Below are 25,606 nucleotides of genomic sequence, written 5' to 3'. Positions count from 1 at the left end.
CCTTTGTTAAATTTCTGACGTGGAAGGCAGCATCACTCCGCTACCGCAGATGTAAAAAAGAATAAAAAATAAATAGATTAAAAATCTTGTTTGTCTGTTCAATAGGCAGGGAGGAACTGTAACTACAATCGACCAAACGACAGCCAATTATTTTTTAAAAAATGTACCCAGATAAAATAGTTTGCTGAAATTTCAAAGAAAACATTACCTTTGAAGCACCCACTGTTAAGAAAACATACTAAGCAAATGGAAGAAAAATCAGTCTCAATCATGCAATACTTTGATTTTGCCGCCACAGTAAGAAACGGGCATTTGTTTTCACATGGTTTGGTCTATACCATTGTCAGGTTCTATGGCTCCCAACTACCGTGTTATAGTGGGATCACACTGTATTTTTCACAGTATAGTATACTTTGGGTTACCCTGCATGTCGGTATTAATTAAAAAGAAGATCATACTGCTAAATAACCATATCTCTGCAACCATCTGATTTTAGACCTGGTATTTAAAAAATCCTGTTTAGAAAGTGGCAGTCATCTTAGAAGGATGATGCTGTCAATAACAAGCTCCTTGTGATTAAACCTATCTTAGGTGACTGGTCTTCCTCCTACAGAACCACCCATAGAAACGAGATAGTCGTTGCAAGATTTAGAATTGGTCATACTTACGTATCCCATTGCTACATATTAATGACTGAAGACCCACCTGAGTGAATTTCTTGCAGTGAACCCTTCACCAGTGCTTAAAGAAAAATATTTTTGTTAGACACATGCCCAGGGCTAGTGACTTTAAAAAAATCACAAGCCCTAGCTTAAATTCCACAAGCCCAGACTCCAATTTCCATATGCCCAAAATTTTCCCTTTTTTAATATTATGTCACAGAATGTTGCATCTGCTGTAGTTCATATTAATTTCAGTAAGGTTCAGTTAGGTTTTGAAGGTACTGCAAGTGTCATTAGTGTTCATCACTACACACAAGTGATTGGATGGTCCTGGTGTTCAAACTTCTCTGATGGATTCTCTGTGCAAATCCTGGTCAGAACCAGGTTGATGTATGTCAGAATATTTGCAATATGTGCAAAGAGTTAATTGCCTCACCTTTATTTTATTTTTTTGCTGGTAAAATTGATTTGACCAGAAGGTCTGAACTAGCTTTTGTTGGGCCTTGCTGATAGCTAATTGCTGTCTAAGTAGGCTTATAAAATGATTCACACTTAATCACAATTCTGACAGATTAAATGATAGTGCTTTGTGTTTTATATATGCAGTAAAATCCAACTTCAAAGAAGCATCACAGTCTTGTCAAAAATCTATAATACATATGGCTTAATTCTCATTCATAGCAGTGATATGTAATAACTTGTTCTCCTACACTTTCCCTTTATTTACCTATGTTGGGGTGTTCCATGTCCTGATTGTACCTATGCCAATTAACACAATGGGCTCACCCACTGCAGCCTACACCCACTCACTTCAGTCTATACACACCATTGCAGTCTACACACACCCACTGCTACGACCCCCACTTCAGTCTGTGCACACCCACTGCAGTCTACGCACAACCACTGCAGTCTTCAAACACATCTCACTAGCTATTGTCAGCCATTTAATTAATATGTGAAACTGGAATATAGCAGACCTCTTTGTCTTTTAATTGCCACTATTTAAACTGCAAACAGGATAGGTTTACTGAAATGGTGTTTTTACTGATTTTGAAGATTAAAGAAAATTGTGTTTTCAAAACATTACCATCACAAAGAGTTTGGGAGTATTCTAAGATTCTGTTATAGCATGACATGCTGTGTTACAGTTGGATTAAAATTAGATCTCCACTTCATGTAGGTATTGGTGATCTAATTTTAATCAGTTTGTACCATATTTTGGCAGGTATGTCAACATCTTGAAAATACATTTCTGCATTTCATCAGCATAATCAAATTTTTCTCTGGCAAATTTGATTGTTTTGTTTTCAACTTACCCAATGGTCACCTCTTCTAGAACACAGGACAGGCCTGATCTGAAATTAGAGGGGCCCAGGGAGTCTGGCTATCAGAATTTTGAGCACTGCCTTCACCATGTATCACTTTATGAATTATTGTTTTCCAATTTATTCTGGGGCCCTGAGTGGTCTAAAGCACTCTCCGTTACGGATCACTGCAATCTCACCTCTGTCTGCGTGGGTTCAAGTCTAGGATTCAGCCAATGTGGGTACGTGAGAAAGCTTTCCAGTAGCTTCTCGTGGGTCGGTGGTTCTTCCCGGGGGTTTTCCCGGGTTCTTCCTCCACCATTAATACTGGCCGCCATGCATAGCCTATCGTGTGCTGAGAAATGGCGTTAAACCCAACAACAACAACAACAACCAATTTATTCTAAAATACAGCTTGTGTGAAACTTTTACCTTAGAGTGTTTTAGCCAACAATTTCTATTAATCACCCTAATTTATCTTTTATTATCTATTTTCCCATTATACACACCATTTACATCCCCTCCCACCCCGTTGTTAGTGAACCTTCATATATTTTCACCATATTATCATTGTTTTTGAACTTGTATCACTGTAATAAATCTTTTTGAAACATACTTCTTTATCATAAAACCTTTTTTGTGATGCTTTGTAGCCTTACAGTGTTGATGCACTCTAAAATCCACAATTCACCAACCAATTTTTTTTCCTGTAAGAATTACTATTATGAAAACTTCCTCAATCCATCAAATTGTGCTATTTAAATTTGAAATCTAACAAGTATGTAACAATGGACATGAATGAAACTGGTTATCCAGCAGGAAGATGGGTTAAAAAAAACTAAAGTTCTTGAAAATAAATCATAACACTCAAACCATTTCCGCATTAATTTAAAGCAAAATAGCATTCAGCTGAACTCATTGGCCAGTTTACTGTTTATACTTGCTGGACAATTTTCCATTTTTGCATGGCAAAAATTCCATATACCTTTGTTTAATCAGACACAACTCTTGTGAGAAAGTAGACTTAATTCCCTTCCATCTGCCAATCAACAAAACAGCATGTGCTTTGTATGATGTCATGCTTTTATAAATGGGGATCATGTAGTACTGAAATAATTACTGCTTGATGTAGACAATTTCAGCTTTTCCACCTGCTGCCAATATTTCTTAAGAATCCAAGTAGTAACATTCTGATTCCGAACCAATTTAAATATTTCAGACATGATCTTGCTGCTTTCTCTTTATGACTTGTAAAATGAAGTAGGTCGACATACAAGAACGTCCTTAGCAAACGTCGAGCCCAGTTTGGATAATTTTGGCAGGGCCCCCTGGATTTATGTGGGAGTCCCACTGTGAGCACAGCATTTGGAAATAAACTTTTAAACAAGTTTTATATGATATTGAACTTAAAATTTGCTTCCATCACTTTAAAATTACTTTCTCTCTATAGATGTATTTTTAAAAATATACTAATGCGCGGGACCTGAAAGCTTATACTGCAGTACTGTAAAATGTCTATGGAAAATATGATAGTTTAGTGTAGATCACAAAGTCAAGGTTGCCAAACTTTCACAGCAAAGAAGTTTCTTTCATTTTTAAAGCACTATTGTTGCATTATGTACCATTTGTTTCCTTTGTCCCTCTAAAATATTGTATGCCCCCCAAATCTAGAGAGTGGGGGACAGTGTTCCCTGTCCTTGAGATCCTATGTGCAACACTCATACAGAATGAGAGAAATGTTTTGCAGAAATCTATGTCACTCGTGAAGTTTTTGTTTTAGGATAATGGACTGTATTAGATGGCAGCCAATGTACATTTTTAAGATAATTTCAAGGTAATGTTCTGAAACTGACATGAGCAATTTATTGCTTTGTTCAAACTATACTTTCATTTAATCCCAGACTTGAAATATAAGCTAGTTTAGACTATACCAGTCAGGTGACCTTGACCTTATTTATTCCAAATATGCAGTTACCAAATAGTGTACTAATTTCTATCATTAAATTACAGAAACATGACATTCCATTGAGTGCAATTCCATGTCTGCAATACAGGAGAGAGCTGGAGAAAGAAAGGACTGCTGCCAATGAGGACATGAATCCAGAATCCACTTCTTCTGCAGATGTTATTTTGAAATCCACAGCTAACACTGAAGTGAATGGCAGCAACCTGATGAATGGAGATATAGGGGCAGGGGCAACTTTTATGAAGTCAAAATCAGCAGAGAACCAATCTAGTCGAGATCAACAAATTAGTAAGATTGGATTTTTTTTTGTAAAGCAGTTCTTAAGTTGCATAGGTGGTTCCTTCCTTCAGAAGCATCTCTTACCCCTGTCATCAAAAGCCACATTACATGACACCAACCCAGTATAATTTTACAATTTTGCCTTACTGCCCCTCTCACTGTAAGCACCCTCTCTTTTTAAGGCCGCATCTTCACTGTAGAAGTGGTTGTCTCATAAGAGAGGGGAGCCACTACTTTCATTAGGAAATGTTGCAGGAGCCAGTGGTTTGAAATAAGGTTCCAGAGTTCAAGTATAGTAAATTCATGATGGCAGTACACAAGTGCTGTATATTATCTAATGTTGACCATGGGGTATTTGGAACAAAGTATGCTTAGAACCATATTGCTGTCAGCATGTTACAGTCAGACAGTTTTGGGTGATTTTTAACCTGAATGTGCTCCATTCATTTGTGTATATCAGATCATAAATGGATTTTACATGATTAAACAATATTATCCACAACTAAGTTGATCATTTGATGAGTAACTGGAAATGTCAAGACTGATTATGCAGTTTGACCTAATTTTGCATGCTGGTCTTAAAATTGCTGTAACATGGTTATACCAATATATTTTGTGTCCGTCACAGAAATTTAAATAACATGAAGATAATGTGTAGATAGGATTTCATTTTTATACTACCAGTTTGAAGCTTTCAAGTCTTGAAAGTTACTCTTTATAAGATAATGCAGGAAGTAACTCTTTATGATTCTGTTAATTATATTCAGTGTTAATTATATTCAGGCCTTCACGTGGCTGAGTGGTCTAAGGCACTTGCCTTTACAAATCACTGACATATCACTTCTACCTGCATGGGTTTGACTCTTGTCTTGGCCAGCATGGGTATACCAGAAAACTTGCCAGTATCGTCCTGTGGGTCGGTGATTGTACCTGGTGTCTTTCTGGTTGATATATGTCATTATCAAATCTCTATAACTTACTCTGTTGGATTTCTCTGGAATTACCCTTGGTCTGCAAAGTCAGTAATGTTGTTTTTTTGGTCTTTTTGTTTTTAATTTTGAATTGGTAACTTTTCTGTATGTTTTCATCATCATTTTTTGAAAGTTTTTCATCATTGTAGACTTTGTCATCAACCTTGCAGTTGTAGTGTGCAAAGGTCTCAGAGGTCATTAATAATGTTTCTCTTGTTTACCAGATGTACTTCATCTTGCAGTGCCTGCACAAATTGGTCAGAAGGGATTTAATCCATGGTTCTGCAATGTTGTGATCCCTCATCACAACACTGAGTCAAAATGTCCAGCCAGTTGGTACAAGACCTCATTTGGGGCCAGAGTATCTGTAAGTCCATGTTTGGGATTCTGCTGACTTCAAAGAAGTTTTCTGCTCTTTACATCAGCCACCTGTGCTATCTGTGTCTGCCCTGGCTGGAAACCAATCCATCCAGCCACTGGCCTTTGCTAATTTCAATTAAAGAATGGTTTTAATGAGTTGTGCTGCAAACCAAGCGAACCATTCCATTAAATATTGCCTGTGGTTAGTCCTTCCATACTGCTGTTTTACTGCTAGCCCTGCAGGCTTACTCCACAATCTAAACTGGTGGCTAGTCCATCAGTTCATATCATGAGTGTATGTTTTATTACATATCTCGTGGGCAGGTACCTTTACCTGCCATTTCCCAATGTTGTTACTTCCCTTCTACCTGGTATGATCTATTCAGACATGGAGGGCTTGTCTAATGAGGACAATGCCCCCAAGTGAATGGTGGAGTAACCTCTATCAACTTGTGAACCCGACATACTTCTCCATCATGCCTGGCTCTTAGCAGGAAAGCTCAGTGTGGAATAGGATTTCAGCACATAAATTGTGGAGTGGATCTTGCATGTTACGAAACCCTTCACTTAAAAAATGTATGAAGGAAAGTGGAGTGTTTTTAAATGCACGTGCAGGGACAAAGACATCTGCAATTGGCCAGTTTTCTTCTCAGGCTCTTCACTCAGAAGAAATTGATTAAAGACTTCGGATTCCATTCCATGATTTTCTACAAATTCAGATATGATGGGAGAGCAGATAACGGTCACGACAAGGATCTATTTGGCCAACTTTGACCTGAATCAGCTCTGGTATCTCAAATTGTTCTCTAAATGGAATCTCTTGTGGGTTTTTACACGAATTTCCAGTAAGATCAAATCTTTAACCGGAATGTTGCTTAAGGCTGTTTCCAGATCATCTTAATTTTAGTATTAGTCATTAGTTTTAGCTTCCAGGATTCCCAAAGCTTTATGCAGTTCTTTCATTTACAATTTAGCAACTTTACTTTTAATGGGTGCCATATGGTCATTATTGTGCAGGGATACCATTGAATGCTAATTCATACATCATCTTGCTGGGTGAGTTAATTTTGCATGTCTTTTTGGACCAGGAATATTTCCTCGGCAAGAAAATATGATCTGTTTCTTTACATATTTTTTTTTGCAAGGCATTACAGTATTCATGTGTCAATATCTATTACACATCAGCTGTACTACCCCACATTAGGATAGTAGTATTATCCATCATGTGAAGACCCATACCATAATATGCTTGAAAGGGTGAGCAAGGTAGAGTTTGGATGCTTTTGCATTTCCTCCTCCCCTGACCTATTGCCTGCACTTGTGATTAGGCAGTATAGTTGATGGACATTTTTTTAATACTTATTCAGCCACATTATGATCATGCCCTCCTACACCTTGCAAAGCAAGCTTAAACTGAAGAACATCCATTACACAGGTATGTGGGGAGGTAATTATAATAGTGTATTGGAAGAGTTATTTCCCATTGATACTAATTTGAATATGTTGCATATAATTAATTTTTCATCTTTCTGGGAGGGTTTAATTAAGGAGGTAGCAGAAGATAATTCCCAACATAAATGTGGTCATGTAAATATAAGGTCACAACCAAAATTAGTCAGCTTCCTGGCACGAAATGTTAGTATTTGACCGTAAAAATCATAGACTTTATCACACTCCAAAGTTCATTTCTTTCATCTTGCTAGATTTATCTTTTTTATTTGTTAAGTACCTGTGTTACAGATTGATGTAAATTGTCATTGTGAGGAACAAAGAAATGGGGAGTTCTTTGTTTTTGCTTTCATGTGGTTCACACAGCATTGATAAGTCCTTGAATGTCATGGTTCACTTTTAAAAGTCCTTAAGTTAAATCTTAACTTGAAAACACATTGAATTTTGACAAAAGGCTTTTAAAAGCCCTTGAATTTTGCATGATTAGAGCTTTTTTCTACAAAATGAATTATATTTGATGTAGTTCAAATGAAAAAGAAAATTCTGTGAATTTTTGTCGAAATTAAAGAATAATGTACACTGATTGTCAAAATGCGCAAGGTACTAATATTGCTTGGATACCGCTATATCCACACTTTTAATTGTATGTCATATTATACATATCCAATCGCTGACAACTGCCACTTTTTTCTAAGCTGCAGAGTGACATTACATTTAGTAAAACTGAGTGATTTTCCAATTAACAATAGAAATGGCCAACAGAAATGGATGAGAATTATTCTGCTTTATCATGCTTGGCAAGCATGTTCAGTGAGAAGTGGTTGTCTGGCTACAGTTGGGTCAGAGAAGTTATGGGTGAAATATGTACAAGGTGTACTGTGTAATTTGTCTTAAAAACATAGATCTTGGGCTGAAATCACATTCAAGAAGTAAGGAGCACAAAACACTTGTGAAATTTGGAATCACAAATCTTCAGTAATTTCTTTATTGCAAAATAAATTCTATTCAGTGCCAGTAAGCTTGAATATGGATGAGTGTAAAATGGAACAAATAATGCAGCAGCAAGTTTAAGTGACTCATTCTGTGTACATTGATCCCACCCCATTCCATCGGTTATCTGGGCCCTTGTACCTCTTCCAGTAGCATAAAAGGTATAGCTGGCTTTGTTGGAAAAAACAACTGTACTGAAAGCTGAAATTTTGTGGACAATACAAACAGTTTTGGCCCATAACTCTTATAAATCTATTGAAAATAAAACAAAGCTTTCCAAGCTTATGTTTCCTGATGGCAACATTGCTGACCAATTTTCATGTGATAAGAGAAAGGCTTTTTTATTTATGTATATTGCTGTGTCAGAAACATTCTCTTAACAGTGGGTGATAAGGCCCTAAAATGTCTTTAAATTTCATTTTGAAATTTATGTATGAACAATGTTTAAAAGACAAATCCTTTCTAGGTATGTAATTGGTTTGAAACATTTGTGTAAAAGAGGGGTGCAAGTGTGATTTGTTTTTGCAGCCATTTAATAAGCTATTTTCTTCAAACCAATGCAGCCAAAATAGGAGAAAACAGTCTATCAGGTGACAAGTCACAGGTCGAGTCATCTGTTGAAAATGAAGACAGAGACAAAATGGCAGAGGCCCGAATTGAGTCAGCAGAAGAAAAGAAGAAAGAAACATCCTTAGGTAATGTCTTGAAGCATATATATGTGTTGCCATCACAAATTGGGACACAGTAAGTGGAAAAGAGAGTAATCACAAATTGAGAAATGGGATTATTCACAAATTGGAAAACAGGAGTAATCACAAATTGGGAAATGGGAGTAATCACAAAGTGGGAAAAGGGAATAATCACAAAGTGGGGTAAGGGAGTAATCACAATGTGAGAAAAGAGAGTAATCACAATGTGAGAGAAAGAGTAATCACAAAGTGGGAAATGGGAGTAATCACAAAATGGGGTAAGGGAGTAATCACAATGTGAGAAAAGAGAGTAATCACAATGTGAGAAAAAAGAGTAATCACAAAGTGGGAAATGAGAGTAATCACAAAGTGGGAAAAGAGTAATCACAAAGTGGGAAATGGGAGTAATCACAAAGTGGGAAAAGAGAGTAATCACAAAGTGGGAAAAGGGAATAATCACAAAGTAGGGAAAGGGAGTAATCACAAATGGGGAAAAGGGAGTAATCACAAAACGGAAAATGGGAGTAAATGCAAATTTTTGAAAAGGGAGTATACATGCAAAATGATAGCATGACTAGGCCTATTCTGTTGCATGATTCACATATTTTATTAACAAAAAGATTATCTGTCAGCATAAAAACAAACTATTTTCTGAGCCCTATCATTATGTCTTCATTAAATGTCTTGTGTATGTAAAACACTTTGGCCTTTAGTTTCCAGTGGAAATTTCCTCTCTTTCAGTTTTGGACTCGGGCATGAGAACTATAACTATGGCGTATGAACTATAACTACGTTCAGTTCGTTTAAAACCAATTATGTTCCCCATTAATGGTGAAATGGAATTTTTTTGGCTTGTAAATATCAGCACAAGGAACTCATTCAACCTTTATCACTGTTATTGTTGACTGTCAAATCAAATGTACCAGGTTTCTTCAAGTCATTCCTTTGATCAATAATTACAAAGGAAAAGTCAACTATGTAGGTGCATTTTGCATTTCCTTTATGTTTTTTTGCTTAGAAATCATATATTTTCTGTTTCAGATCCTGACCAAATAAAAGAATACTGTGAGAGATTATTTGAATTTAGAACAATTACAATCAAGAAATTTAAGTGAGTATTTCTTATTACTGATGATTTCAGTCTTGAGCCATTTAGTTGATCAGATTTGGGCTCCGTGTTCTTCTACCTGCCGAAACAGTGTGTGTGATTAGGATTTTTAATACAGCTTTAACAATTTTTCATTCATATTGCTATGATGTCTGCAGTGTGGCAGTTTATAGTAATGTCTAGCACTGGGGCATCATGCTGCAGACATGTAGCACGATGTCCCACCCAGTCACATTATCCTGACACCAGGCCAACCAGTCCTAACACTAACGGAGTGGTATGCTGGATCAGAAAAAGAGCAGAATGTTCATGTATTGTGAATGTGTCTTTAATGCTTGAGACAATGCATTGTTTCGTCCTAGCAAGAATCCATTGCTAGTTGAATTAGAATCATATCAGTTTTTAGGACAGAAACATACTGAGTGTTCTGCCTCATTCACAGGTTGGTTCCAGATGGAGATTTAATGGAGGTGATGCTGCTATACTGTGTGCCAAGGCAATCAAAAGGCAATAAAAATCAATATTTAGAAAAAGAAAATTATGGACTGGATCAGCATACCGCTGTCCCCATGGCACATCTCTCCATTTTAATCACAGGGATTTTTTATTAGGGTAATCACTGTCTATGGCTTCAGTGAAGGAACTTTTGCTATTGCAGTTCAGTTGCTGAGTTGGCAGAATCTTAAAGTGAGCATTGAAGAGCCTCTGAGATGGATTGCTCATCTTGCCACACAACATTTACTTCTTTTTGATTATGTGTGATGTCTATCATTTGGATGGTCATATCAACAAGGAGTTTTCACTGAAAGTACTTTTATGATGTCTGCTTGGTCCTAAATGAAAATCATACTGTTTTGAAGTTAAAATATGGTTACCACAGAAGCCATCTTAAAAATCTTGTTATTGCTACTGTTCCTGAATGGACATATTGATGTGAGGTTTTGACCAGAATTATTGTGATGTCTAGTTGGTTCTGTAGGAAAATGGTGCCACATATACATCTAACATGGACAGTACAGTGGCAGTCTTGAAAATGTTGTTATTGCAACTTCTCCTGAATGCATGGTTTGATCAACATGGGATTTTAACTGAAATACTTAGTATGATTTGTAGTTGGACCCATCTGGCATCCAATATGGCCACTACAGCAGCTTTCTTGGAAATCTTGTTATTACATCTCCTCCTCCTGAAAAAAAAGTTAGAATGGGGTTTTGACCAGGAGACTTATTTTGGTGTCTGGTTGGGCTTAAATACAAATTGTGATGATCTGATGTCAAATATGGCCACCACAGCAGCCATCTTGAAAATTTTTCTTCCTCTCCTAGATTTCAAGTTGTGTCAACTTGGGCTTTTACCAGAATACGTAAATAAAAATGTAACTATTAAACTTCTTGCCTGGCCACCATTGCAGCAATCATGAAAATCTTGTTATTGCTACTCCTCCAGAATGTCAAGTTTTGTCAGTGTAGACCAGAAAACTGATTATGATATCTAGCTTGTCCTGAATGAAAACAGTGCTGATCTGACGCCATATATGACTGACACAATAAACATATTAAAAACCTTGTGACAAATTCTCCTTAATGGATGATCTTATCAACATGGGTTTTTTACCAAAAGTCTTCAAATGGTGTCTAATTTGTACTAATTAAAAATAGTGCTGAGCTTTCATCCAGTATGGCTGCCACAGTTGCTAGTTTAAAAATCACACCACTTAAGAATATCAGAGATGGTTTTAACACTCAGCAGTAAATACAGAAGATGTTCTTGAATTTCTAGAAATTCATCGGTCCTTTCAAGGGACTCTTGTCATTATTAGTAGAGATAATTAAAATGCTGAAGTGGACAGAATATTTTATCTGTTTTAACAAACATTTCCCCAGAATTCAGAATGAGTAAATGCCATTTAGTAACCAGTTCACCTCTGCAACTGATGCACACTCTCTATGAATTGAAGTTAATGAATTCGTGATTTCTTCTGGGTTTTTTTCATACTTATCATGGGTCAGAAAGTCAGCTAGATTTGTTAGCTTTAATTGTAATTGGATTAAGTTTATATGTTATCTGAAATGTAGATTTGATAGCATTTAGTTTTTCCAATTTTCATTTGTCATCTCTTTATCTGTGTATCCTGAACAGGTCTTGGAAAGAAAAGAGGCGACATTTGAATGAAATGAAGAGACAGTCTCGTCCAGCTCTTGTAAGTTTGTGTTTGCACAGAATATCACAAGCCATCATTCTTTTCACAGACTGTCATAACCCATCTATGTTTGCACAGAATGTCACAGGCCATCTGTGTTTGCACAGAATGTTACAGGCCATCTGTGTTTGCACAGAATGTTACAAGCCAACTGTGTTTGCACAGAATGTTACAGGCCATCTGTGTTTGCACAGAATGTTACAGGCCAACTGTGTTTGCACAGAATGTTTGCACAAAATGTTACAGGCCATCTGTGTTTGCACAGAATGTTACAGGTCACCTGTGTTTGCACATTATGTTACAGGTCACCTGTGTTTGCACTTTATGTTACAGGCCATTATTCGCATAGTCTGTCATAGCCTTATATGTCTGCATAAAATGTCATGAGCCATTTCTGTTTGTACAGAATATCACAAGCCATCATTCTTTGCACAGACTGTCATAACCCATTTGTGTTTGCACAGAATGTCACAGGCCATCTGTGTTTGCACATTATGTTACAGGCAATCATTCGCATAGTCTGTCATAGCCTTATATGTTTGCATAAAATGTCATGAGCCATTTCTGTTTGTATATTATGTCATAAACCATACGTGTTAGCACAGAATGTCATAAATTGTCTATTTACAGACAAAATCATGCCGCTATATTTAAAAAATGCTTTTTTGTTTTAAAAAAACCTATAAATGGAAAGAAAAATTTGGCATAACTTGAAGCCATATCTGAGTATTTTCTACCCTTACAAGTTTTTTCTGATAATTTTAACATATCAGTTTCCTGCATACAACTAGAGTGTTTTTGGTCCATTTTTGTCTTTATGGTGATTTGTGAAATAAGACCAGTTTCATGCATATAATCAGAACAATTTGCCTCATTCATTCCCAGTCTTTTCCGGCATTTCTTGTCATATGATCAGTTTTGCACCATTATTCCAAACACTTCATTTTGCTTGATTGTGTTTTCGTCATGACATATGTCTTATTTATTTTTTCAAATTAGATTTCTGCAACATTTGTGTTTACTTGCTAACTAAAATCAGCAGTGTTTCTATAAACCTTTCTTGTGTGCCTTGACTTTGAAATGTCAGACAGTGATTTTAAGCCTATCCTGAAGGCTCTATGGAATTAAATTTAAATAAATTCATCATTTTATAGAAAAACAAATTTTAAAAAACCCCAAAAGTGTCATTCATGTTTTAAAGATACAAAAATCTGTCCCAAAAATTGAGATAGCTTAGAATGGAGCCATGTGGTGTGATAAACAGGGATCCAAGTGTAAATTTTTTTTCAAATAGAACCACAAATTGTTACCATTTTGTCCCTAATTTCCCAGGTTGACATTGGGCAACTCTGGGTACCATCATGAGTTGAAGGTCAAAATTATCACAGGTTACTTGTCATGGCCAGGGTTGGATTGGATATGATAATGATCAGTTGGTACCATCTTGGAATGAAAGTAGAAATTGTCCTACCTTGATTCTTGAAAATCCTGGTAAAAATTTGAATGCAGTAGTGAAAAATCTCCTTAACATTTTTGGACAAAAGCTACAGCAAAATTTATAAACGGTTCAGAGGCCTAAGTAGTGGTGTTGCTGATGTCACGTTACAAACTGTTACACACAGATGACATTTTGTGATCAATGAGATTACACTTACGTTGATTTTGACTACAGTTCAATTATTGTTCATTATTTATCATCATACCATATTCTACAACTTGTTTGTGTTCATTCTGCAGTGACTTGTTTCACTGATAATATTACTCATTTCAGGGTCTGAACATGCATGTCGTTACATCTCATTGTATCATTTCTGAGTTTTGGGAATGAATTTTTGGAGAATTTTGTAAACAAAGTTTTCTGATTTTTTTTTCAGCCGTCCACCACCAAACTTATCACTTGTCCAATTCCCGCTGAAAAGCAAGATACTAGGTCAAGCCAGAAACGCAAAGGTAATATTATGTTTTTTGTCCACTGGTCCTATCTTGTTACTAAAACTATGCTGTAATAGATTTTGGATGAAAATGTATTGCAGTTATAACCTTGTGCCAAAAATGATGATTTAACATGTTAAAGTCAAAATCAACCTAATTTGAGTAGCAAATTAAAGTCAGATGAATTTGATATTAAAGAATTTTGTACTGGAAGAAAAGTCAAATCTGTGATGCACATGTTCAGTGGGATGAATCTTGTTATGTATTTTGTGACATTTGTTGAGTTCTGTACATTGCTTTTTTTAAATTGTGAAAATTGTTTTTTTTTTTAACTTGTGAAATATGATGTTGACAGAGGCCAGTATCCATATTTCACAAATCAGTCAATTTATTTTATGCTAGTCTTTGAATTTGTGAATTTTCCAAACAAAAGAATTTTGATAATGCATTGGTGTGAATTGCCAATTTCAGCGCAGTCATTGTACATCGATAACATTATGACCAAGATATTCATTTGCCATATTGTTGCTAGCTTTGTCTAGTGGGAAGCATGGCCAGCTGTTATAAAGGTGTAACAGTTTCAAATCCAACAATGCACTTATTTCATTTTTGTTTTATTATTTTTTGTTCATATGGCTTTTTACCTTGAATTAGGAAAGAAATTTTTTACTACTGATATTTTCAGTGTAAAAAAAAAACAAAACAGCAGAATATAAACAATAAATATCTGAAATGTTTAAACACTGTACTGTTATTCAGTGTTATATGCTTTAGTTAGCCAGTGTGTTTGAGTATAAAATAAAAAGAAAAATTATTGTTCCAAGCGAATAATGGATATATTTCATATCATGACAAAAACTAAAATATATGCACACATGAGTTTCTTCTTAAAATAGTTACCCAGTTATAATTATTTTAACATAATTGTTTTGTGAATTATGAGGCATAGTATGACTTCATTGGGAATGTCTGTGGCATGAACTTTTTATTGCATCTTCTGCATCAGTTGATGTATTTAGTTAAAGCATGGGTAAAATATACTACAGTAAAAACTGTTATGAGCGACTTCTGCTATGAGCGACCTCATGTCATTTACGACCACAATCGTAATGCATGGATCAATTTTATTATATATGCATGCTGTTATTAGTAACCACCTGCTGAACGTGACCAGCGACTGCATTGTCTTGGCAAAATATGCATTTCGACACTGCTATGAACAACTGCATTGCAAAAAAAACCAGATCAACACCAATGACCTTGACTTAATCCTTTGTAAACACAAGAGCTCAGGATACATGTAGTATGCAAACAAAGTGCACATTAAATAACACTACAGTTCAACAATCATATAGCGAGATAAACACCACTAACCATCATTTAATCCTTTATAACAAAGACCGCATAAATAGTAAAGATTGTTCCAATAAGGTATTTTAAAAATTTTTGTTTAGCTAGCTACCAGTTTTTTGAAATTTATAAGTCCAGCATATGGTGTCAATTGTAAACTGCAGTAAACCAGACTAAAAAACATGTCACTAACTGCCATTTTAGTGCCAAAGTCATGTGAATAGCCAGTAAAATTAACCATTTTTCCATCAAAGGGAGTAATTATGGACATAGGCAGTCAATTTAGAGGTTTGTATTTCTTCTTTATCTTTGTGAAAACCCACACAACTCTGGTAGCCCTAATGTCCCAGTGTGCAAAATCTTCTGAAAGGGCTTCATTGTAGGGTTGAGTACATCGTTTGTCTTTCCAGTCAAGCCATAATGCCTGGGGGTGGGTGGGTGAATGTGCTCTTTGTCTTTAATACTAGTAAGTGAGAATCATTTCCGGAATCTGGTTTTTTTTTCTTTTCCTTTGTTAGTGTTTTACCAAGCTACCATCTGTTTACCTGGGTGCAGATGGTCGCAACCTTTGTTTATTGAGCTATAACGCTGGTGATTTAAACTTAGTCTCAAACTAAATGTATTGTTTCTTGATGCATTAATTATGTCTTTTGGTTTCATTCATTGGTACATATTATATATTTATTCCACATTTCCCCCAAATCTTATCAAAACCGAAATACATCTAGTCATTATTACGTCAACACTAATAACAGTGGCAGAATCTCAGATGAAAACAAGAAAAATTCCAACACTAGAAGAAAGAAATAATGTAATTGAAAGAAGTGAAAAAGGTTAGACCACTTGCAAAATAGCAGCCATCTTAAATGTCAGTAAAACACAAGTGTTATCAAAGACAAGTCCAGTAGAAACGAATGGCAGAAAGGTGCACAAGCACAGAGGAAATATGCCACAGCATGATGGACAGTGTATATAGATCTAAACAAGCCAGACTGGGAGAAGGATATTCTTCAGAGAGGTAAATCGAGCACTTCTCCAAGTGCAGACGGTGATAGTGACAATGAGTCATCTGTTGGTGAAATTCTGCCTCAGGTTATTTCACATTCTACAGTCATAGAACATTTAAAGGAGATTAAAGAATTTGCTTTACAACATGGCAATCCCAAACTTATGCTTCTTTGCTCAGAAATGGAGATACATGTTCAGACCAAACAGCTGAGTAAAAAATGTCATAGAATAAGATGCATATGTCATAGCTAACTATGCAGTTTTTATTACATTTGAAACAACTCTAAAATGTATGGCCATGTGAAGTTACCTTATGGATATGATAAATATTACCTTTGTTCATTTCACAAATCATATACATGTACATGTACTAATATATGTACATGTACTAATATATGTACATATTCATGTGACATTCAAATATACCATATATACTCTCATATAAGACAAATAATTTAGGAAAAATTGAAAGGCCTGGAAGAAAGGAAAGGTGGGTCAGCTTATTCGCGGGCCAATGTCTAAACTGGACAGTTTTTAGGTCTTTTTGTTGGCTACTTTAATGGCTGTAAATCTTGAGACATGAGACAATAACTTTATCCATGTCCTAAGACATAGGCATGTAAAAATAGTAACTTTCGTTGACCCGACAATTATTAAACTGTTATAAAGTACTATGATTGATTTTGTTATTATTTTGCATGTGCATATTTTCTGATTTCTCCAACACGAAGTTAAATAAAGGTAAATACAGACTTCATAATTTGTGGGCCAGTTGAGTTTACCAGGGAGACCATGCTAAACTGTAATGTACAGTACTTACACAGTGCATAGCATCACTTAAATCCTTACTTATTCCCAAACATAAATGCAGATTTTGCTTTATGCATGGTTTCAACCAAATTGCGTTCTTCCAGATAACATTTCAGCTAGTCCTTAATAGCTGTTTCATTTATGTTGAATCACGCCGCGTTCACGAGTTACTCATTTTCAGTGATATAAGCCATCCTACAAACTGAGGTAATATTTTTAAAAAGTTACGCACTTTTAATTGTACAAGGCACATAACCATCATAATTTACATGTTCATGAAGATTGGTAATAATAAAGGCTAAAATTCTCATATAGATCAACTAAGATCAACATCAATCAATTTAATTTAGTGTTTTAGCTGAACAAACATCATAACTTTCCACACAATGGTAAGCTTGATGTTTCGGCGTCTCCTATGTTGATAGTCGGCGAATTTGTCTTTCATTTTGCGACAGCAGTACAGGCCAGTTAATCATTAAAACTTTGAAACTGGCTTGTGATAAGAGGGAATTTTAACCGGTAACTATGCCAGTACATTGTGTAATTGCCTTTTATTCCATAATATTAGCACGATTACCATAGTTTTGTAAAACGGGGTGTAAGGCATACCTATGAACTTTTAAAAAGTCAAGTAGGGAGACTGAATAAAAAAAATAGAGATTGGGACCTAAAAACTGGAGGTTTTTCGTGGTATTTTTAAAGCCTTGTTTTCATTAAATATTGATCGATCTTCCTGGTCCAGTATGTGTGAAATTCGCAAAAAGACTCGCCATTTCTCCCTGTGATTTGCCCTGTTTTCCCCCAGGATGTGCTCTGTTTTCATATTCTGGTCAGCTGTGGTCAGTCTGCACAATAGCTAAAGATAAGTATTAATAAATTTACAAGCAAGAAATAAGAAATTCAGAGCGACTTATTAAAAGTTAATCCTTATCCATGCAACTATTTTGTGAAAACAATTGGCCCTCCATCGTAATTCAAGAAACCACGTTCTACACTATTGTGTGTTTTGCAAGCACCAGCAATTGATTGGCAAATAAAGGATAACCAATTTTGTTAAACTTAAGGTACCAAGATAGCCAGCCTCATGGTACCGTACATTAGGCAACTATTTTCCCCTCTTTTTGTATATCCGACCTTATTCCCTTATTGTCAACTCGTTAAGCATTTAGTATTGTTTATTATAAAACATGTATTCTGAATTAGCTTTTTGAGGACGCATTTGCTGCGTGGTCCCTCTTTTAATTTAACGGTGGTAATTGACATTGGTATATACAGTATAAAAATGCCAGGTGGTTCACTCATGTAAGTTTCTTTTGTGGGAATGGAACTATAGCCTATGGAGTTACAGCATTCGTAGTGATCATTCTTGTGACTGAAATTAATTGAAGATGATTTTATTGTTGTGGTTTATTTTTTTTGTTCTGCTTTATTTTATTATTTTTGTATTATTTTATAGGTAAAAAAACCCATTAATTTACGTGAATAATTTCTAAACGTAACATATTTAGTGAAGAAGCGAATTCTTTATAGTAAAGTAATTATTTTGTCACAACAATAAATTCACAGGCGATACAACAGAACATGTAGGACTTTTTATTAGTTTAGAAAAAATGAAAATCGAAGACAATGTAATAATCAGAAGTTCTCTGTGAAAATCGGAAGATACTATAAAATCGGTAGGTAGGCATGGAGCGACCCCAACGTTTTTTTTCCCTCCCAGCGTGAAAGTTGACAGGTATGGTGTAAGGTCGCTTATGTCAAAGCAAACTACAACTCAGCTTTTACGGTATTAGCATAACTTTCGAAGCATTATTTCCAAAACTTTATTATTGAATTTTGGAGATATTAAAGTTTATCGCAATGGTGCCCATGACTTGACTCCAAGGGATGTACTTAATTCAGCGCATAATCAAATCTACAATGTGCATGTGGTGGCACCATTATGTAAATACGTTCAGTAGCCTAAATTGCGAGGGTTGAATCAAACCGTATTGTTTGTTGTGTTGTCATACTGGGATTACATTTTAATGAGTTAGGTATTTACAGTTTCAAAGCAAAGTAAAAACTTAATTACCGGTGCACTGATGTAAAATTCCCAATGCAATAATGCATAGATAAACAATAATCGAGTCAAAAGGGAGAGGTAGTGTTACAGCAACTCACGATTGCTAAATTCTTGTCAACGTTTGATCAAATTATACACAAATCTAAATTAGGCAGAAACAAAAAAAAAAAAAATTAATTATTTTTCAAACAAGTTTATACCATTTCTTTTTAATAAACCTCTAGCTAAGTATGCATGTAAATTTTTGCCTAAATAAATGCATTCAGAACTTACTTTATCGATCTTGAAATGTCTCGAAGTTGTAGGTCGGCTTATACGCGGGTCATGCACTTTTTAGTTTTTATACCTGTTTAGTTTGGGGGTCGGCTTTTATTCGAGTATATATGGTAAATGATTTACGTTGTTTGATGTATATCTCTATTATATAAAGTTATTTTGAGAGGAATGCATGCAATATTTAACAAGATATATGAATAAAAGATATGACACATGTACAGTGAGTATAGGTATATTTTCTTCATCAACATTGCTAACTATTGACTCTGGAAACCAGTCAATTTTCACACACCTCTTTTGGGAGACCACCTGTCTTGAGAGACCACTTTTGGTTGGCAGAAGGGGCAGTCTCTGAGTCAGACCAGAGACTTATAGAAATGGTACTAACAGCTGCCTCACTAGGCACTTCTATCTCAATGGTTCATGGCTATAAAGAACCAGATGTAATAAAGACCCTTTCCTAGACCATTGGTAATTTTCATGAGTGTGTCATTCAGTATACAGATTAAACTTTTACAAGAGTTATGTTCACTTTAGTTTCATAAAAAAATGAGGGATTGGTTTGCTTTACAGCACAGTAATATGTGTAGGTTATTTATTGCCAAGGCAACTGGAGTGAAGTGCCTTGCCCAAAGACACGCCATAGTAGCTGACCCAGCCTGGTCCAATGGTAGGATCAGAACCCGCACCTTTTTGGTCATGAGTCTGGCACTGTGCTGTTGTGGTTTATATAAAAAAAGGAAAAGTTGAGATTCAGACATGGACTTGTATGCTGGAAATTGCAGAACATATGCTCAGTTCAGCAGATTAAAATTAAAATGCATGTTCAGGTTTGCTCCACAACAAAATTTTGATGATTATTATTAATGTTATGGACAAAAGTATGTTCAAAAAATCATTGCAGAACATGGATGTGCTGGTATCGAAAGTAAAACTTAAATTATGCTTTGTAGCAGTGCCATTTGTTGCTGTTGTGTAGTATCAACCTCACTGTAGGAGAACTAAAGCATGTAAAGAAATTGAAATGCTCATCACTTTATTATTTCAGTACAAATAAATTGATTGAAATAGTCTTTACAATCTGCCTTTCATATTTATATTTACTTTCTATGTGCTGCCATATTTATTTTTAAGGTGCCAGCATGAATGTGAACCAGACTGAGTGGCATTCTTTAAAGTCATATTTCATTGTTCAACAAGCCTAAATATTCCTATATTATCAGAGAAATGATGTTGTAAATGATTCAATAACTATAAATAAAAATTAATAGGAGAGCTAAAAAAAAAAATGTAGCCATTTGCAGGGCTGGTGACTTAGAACTGTTCCTCACTGTAACAACATCATCATTCCCTGACTGGGGACAGGAAGCAACTTGTCTACTCTAGGAATTGGACTTGGTTGACAACGACATTTTTCCTCTGTTCCCATTCAGTCCTCATGGAGCTAGAGGTCTTCCACCACCAGGTGTTAAGTCTGGAATGTCATGTCCTTTGAATCACAAAATGTACAATCATCCCATGACTCCATCGGCTGGCAGACCAAATAGGTGGTATGCCCTTTCTGTACCCTCCTCTAGTTTCATTATCGAAGACAGGATGGGGCTCATATTAATCTCCTCTGGCATGAGAGAATTACCAATAGTCCTGTCTTGCTCTGTCTGAGGAGTGTAGACTATGAACTCTCTATTATGGAGGACTTGCAAGAGTTTGAGGGGCCCCGCATGGCCGAGTGGTCTAAAGTGCTCACTGTTATGGATCACTGCCATCTCACCTCTGCATGGGTTTGAGTCTCGGTCTCAGCCATTGTGGGTATGTGAGAAAGCTTCTTGTGGGTTGTTGGTTCTTTCCGGGTTTTCCCGGGTTCTTCCTCCACCATTAATTCCAGCCACCATGTATAGCCTATCTTGTGCTGAAAATGGCATTAAACCCTATTACAACAACAATGACAAGAGTTTGAGGATATCCCTAATGTCTCAGTCCAAGTCATAGATGGGCCTATTGATCTAAGGCACATGCATTTACATATCACTCACATCTCACCTTTATCCAAATGGGTTTGAATCTTAGCTTGGACAGTGAGAAAGTATTCCAGTTGGTTTCATTCTGTTCGTGGTTCTTTCCAGGAACTTCCTTCACCAAATATACTGGCTGCCATGTATAGCCTATCATGTGCTGAAAAATGGCATTAAACCATCAAAAGTCAGAGAAGGACAATATTTTGAGTGGTGGAAGTGACTAGACTGGGACTATGCTTTATTTTGAGTGGTGGAAGTGACTAGAGTATTAGGCTGGGACTATGCTTTATTTTGATTGATGGAAGTGACTAGACTGGGACTATGTTTTATTTTGAGTGGTGAAGTGGCTAGACTGGGACTATGTTTTATCCATCTGGGTATGGAGTTCTTAACTCACATTACTGTCAGTGTATTGTTTCTCAAGTTCTGACACATATAAGTATTACTGGAGAAAAGATATTACTGACAACAAGACTCAATTCAACCTGTTGTCCAATTTCAAATTGTCCAACAGGGCTCCAAGTAGTGAGCAAATTGCTCAAAATTTTCAACCAAAAGTAATAGCAAGTAAATTTTACAGAACAGTCACTGGTTCAGACAAGACCCTTCCAGAACAAGGCTCAAGTTCATTGATATTGATCGCAGAGGCTCATATTGTTGCTTTCAATTTACCTATCAGCAATACTAACCTACATGCCAACAAATACACTTTTGGCATAATCATTACACTTTTTTTTCATCTAATTTGTCTTACACTTGCCTGTATATGGATTACATTTCTGGTTCATTAAAAACTAAATAAAAATAAAGCAATAAAAAGTTATGTTTGTCATTTTTATTATGATCTGTTTAATTCCACTCATAAATTTGAGAATATTCTAAAAAGAAAGAGATAAAAATAGTGTAAGAATTAAATTGTCAATCTATATACTTTCCTAATTTTCTGTTTATAGCAACTGTATATGACCCTAATCCAAGAATTCAGATGGATTTCTGTAATTTGAATTTGCCTTGCAGATTCATTATATTGATAATCAAGTAAGTTAGTGGACTAGTCTGTACTTTTAAAGAAATTAGTGTCAGATGTTAATCAAAATGGCTTTTATGTTGTGGCTTGTGGATGAAAGTTCTTAGAGAAGATGAGTCTATTTAAAGTTAAAATCATGTCCAAGCAGAAAAAGGATAAATCATCACTGCTTTACAGAGCTGAAGAAAAGAATTTGAGGTTGATGATACAGTAGTTAAAGGGAGTGTTGAATATTAATAATGTTTTCAGTATGTTGTATGTTTGTATTCTGATTCTAATCCACATTGAATTTCACCACGTTGTAGATACAGGATAGTAGTAAAAATAAATGTACATTTTTCATACAGTACACTGTAAATAAGGCATGCAAGATACAGGTTACAATTATTTTGCACAGATTATGCTTTTTCGCTACTTACATTAGAAAAAATGATGCTTATATCTTTATCTGGTTTGCCATGTATGATACATGTATTATAAACATCTACATGGGATGACACTTCTTACATGACCTATCTAGAATCAGCACTGATACTTAAAGATACATTTCACATAGCATAATTTGGCTACCAAATGTTTACAGATGGTGACTATTTTTAAGTTGGTAGCCATTCTGCAGCCTGTACATTAGAGTTACTCGGAGCCCTGTCAAAGCCCTGCTCATTCATTTTGTTTCAACCTCTCATGGTCTTGGCATGACTCAGTTCACCCAAGTGTATACTTTGTTTTCTGCTTTGCTTAAGTTTCTGTCATATATGACTTACTTTGTGATAGCTTTAGCTTCAGCATGCAGGCTGAGCAAACTATGATTTGTCTGTGGGCCCGAATGACCTCATCTTCTGATCTAACTTCAGTCAACCTATTGACACACCCTAGTTTCTTTCCAAGATCAGGTTGCCAACAATGGGTAATTGAAAAAATAATCATTCACCCATTCTCGTCAATCAATCTGTGAAATGAGACAAAGCTGCAGGATTTAGTTTCTGCACTTAGGTGTTGTCCACAGCACCTGACTACAACTCTTCCTCCCTGTAAACTCAGTGACCCCTGCATTTTTGCCTGAAATGGGGGTAGGAGATGCATTTTTATGACGTACTTTGATTGCATCCAGATACATCTGTTTCCGAGATATATATTTTTTTGTAGGTGGATGCTTAGTTGTACAGTTGTTTTCAGCTGGAGTATGTATCATGCACACATGCAGAAGGGTGGACTTGTCTTGGTGTTTTTTATTTGGGGGGGTTGTATTGGATCTACAATTTTCATCCTGTTCCTCTTTTTAATCCAACTCTCAAACTTGTCCTACATTTTGCAAACCTTCCACACTCTCTGTGCATTTCAGACTGGTTTGCTTTAGATTTAAGGCCAAAACATGTAAACTCTGGACAGAAAACTCTTTCTGAAACCAGCAATTTTCAACCTAAAGAAAAACAAGTTGGGTCTAAAAAATAAAAAAAATTCTGCTTTATTTGTTATTGCCAGTAGAAAGTCTAAACTATCATGTATTATTGTAGAACTTCATCCTTTTCCATTTCTGTAATACCACCACTTCAGTGTATAATAAGTGATATTGTTGGTACAGAGTTTGGAAGTAGAGTACAACTTCATGATGCTTAAGCATAGTATGATGGGTTATTGAGTTACAGTTGTTAAGTCGGATATGACCTCAACCTCTGGTCTTATGGCTCAGGTGGGTTTTTAATTGACATATATTTTAAGCCTTATCAGTATGCCTTATGATGATCTCATCTCTTAAAGTTCAAGCAACATGGAAGGCTTTGTAGAGTTAGTTATCTAGCATGCATGATTAACTTCCAGTTTATATCTACACAACATGGCATACAACACAATCTTCATTCATTTCAGCGGATTTATGTTTTTAACTGGATTCAGATGTCTGTCAGTAAGGCAGTAACCATATGCTAAACCCTGTCACGTATTGGCTTGCATTATATTTTATCTTGTATGCTTGCAGTTGTGCTGCCCTCACATTAGGAAAAACATTCATATATTTTTAGGGTGAAGTCATGTTTGCCCCTGAAAAGTGACTGTGATAGAGGTTGGATGTTCTTGTATTTTGTCTACCTTGTACCAATTTTTTAAAGTTATTGCTATTGGATAATGTGTCCTGTAGGGACATTGTTTCTCCAAAAATATTTGCCAAGTTACATTACTAATAATCCCTCCCACCTTCCTCACATATACAGCCATTCTATTCTTGACTTTGCTCAAGCTTAAAATGCTAACATGCAGTGTATGGGTGGCTACTGTATATCATGCAAGGGGTGATAATTTATAAGTTATTTCCCTTTGACTCTTTTTTTTCATATACTTATTTTTTTTAAATCTTTTTTTGTGAGGGCAGAATCCTGGAGGTAATTGAGTTATTTTATAATGTTAATGTGATTGGGTGGGTATTTTCATAGAAACATAATTTACTACAAAAAATTTATTTCGTTTCTTAAGACATGAATTGTTTTTTATTTTATATTTTTTTCTCTCATTTTCCAGAGTTTGTGTTAAATCCAATTGGGAAATCCTACCTCTGTATATTGCATGAGTATACCCAGCATGTGCTCAAAGTTCAACCACAGTATATCTTCAAGGAGCTAGGTGAGTAATATCATATCAGCACTGTTCTAGCTAAGAAATAGGAAGAATATTAGATTATAATTATATGTGTCTACCAGAGTCGTCAAAGTACAATGTCTGATCCAGGATGCTCTGCTTGCAGTGTGCCAGAATGCATTGCACCTATCTTTGCAAGCCACCTGTGCGATAGGACGATTCGGGTTGTTTAAAGTATGTAAATATATTTGAAAATTTGACTTGTGGGAAAACCAGACACTGTTTGATACAAGAGAATGTTCATGGAACATGTCTAATTATGTAAAGTTGCATTGTAAATAAGAATGAATGTTTAGTCATGCATATGTATTAATTATCCTCCACTTTCTCACAAGAAAATGGGGGCTTTATTATACATGATTGCCAGCCAGCCAGCCCACCATCACCCTTTCATTTCTACTGTATACTTTTAAAGCTGTTTGAAATTAAGATGTGTTCCATTCCTCATTGGAGTGGCCTTATCTCAGAGTTGAGGCCATGACTATTTTAAATTTTCCTTTGCACTTTTCTTTACACT

General features: G+C 35.7%; 1 protein-coding gene across 1 annotated transcript in view; it reads left to right on the top strand.

The window, feature by feature from the left end:
- Positions 1-25,606, top strand: part of LOC149779767 (microprocessor complex subunit DGCR8-like) — an 88,624-nt gene that overhangs the window by 23,765 nt on the left and 39,253 nt on the right. The window contains exons 4-9 of the mRNA XM_089940624.1: positions 3,977-4,220; positions 8,545-8,676; positions 9,712-9,781; positions 11,918-11,978; positions 13,853-13,928; positions 24,973-25,074. Coding sequence (XP_089796750.1) covers positions 3,977-4,220; positions 8,545-8,676; positions 9,712-9,781; positions 11,918-11,978; positions 13,853-13,928; positions 24,973-25,074 — 685 coding nt within the window. The remainder of the gene's footprint in view (positions 1-3,976; positions 4,221-8,544; positions 8,677-9,711; positions 9,782-11,917; positions 11,979-13,852; positions 13,929-24,972; positions 25,075-25,606) is intronic.

This window comes from Sinohyriopsis cumingii, chromosome 17 (assembly GCF_028554795.1).
Source record: "Sinohyriopsis cumingii isolate HCF-2022 chromosome 17, ASM2855479v2, whole genome shotgun sequence".
In the NCBI taxonomy this organism is placed as follows: Eukaryota; Metazoa; Mollusca; class Bivalvia; order Unionida; family Unionidae; genus Sinohyriopsis; species Sinohyriopsis cumingii.
The sequence above is the reverse complement of the archived record's forward strand: the minus strand, read 5'-3'. Positions and strand labels throughout refer to the sequence as shown.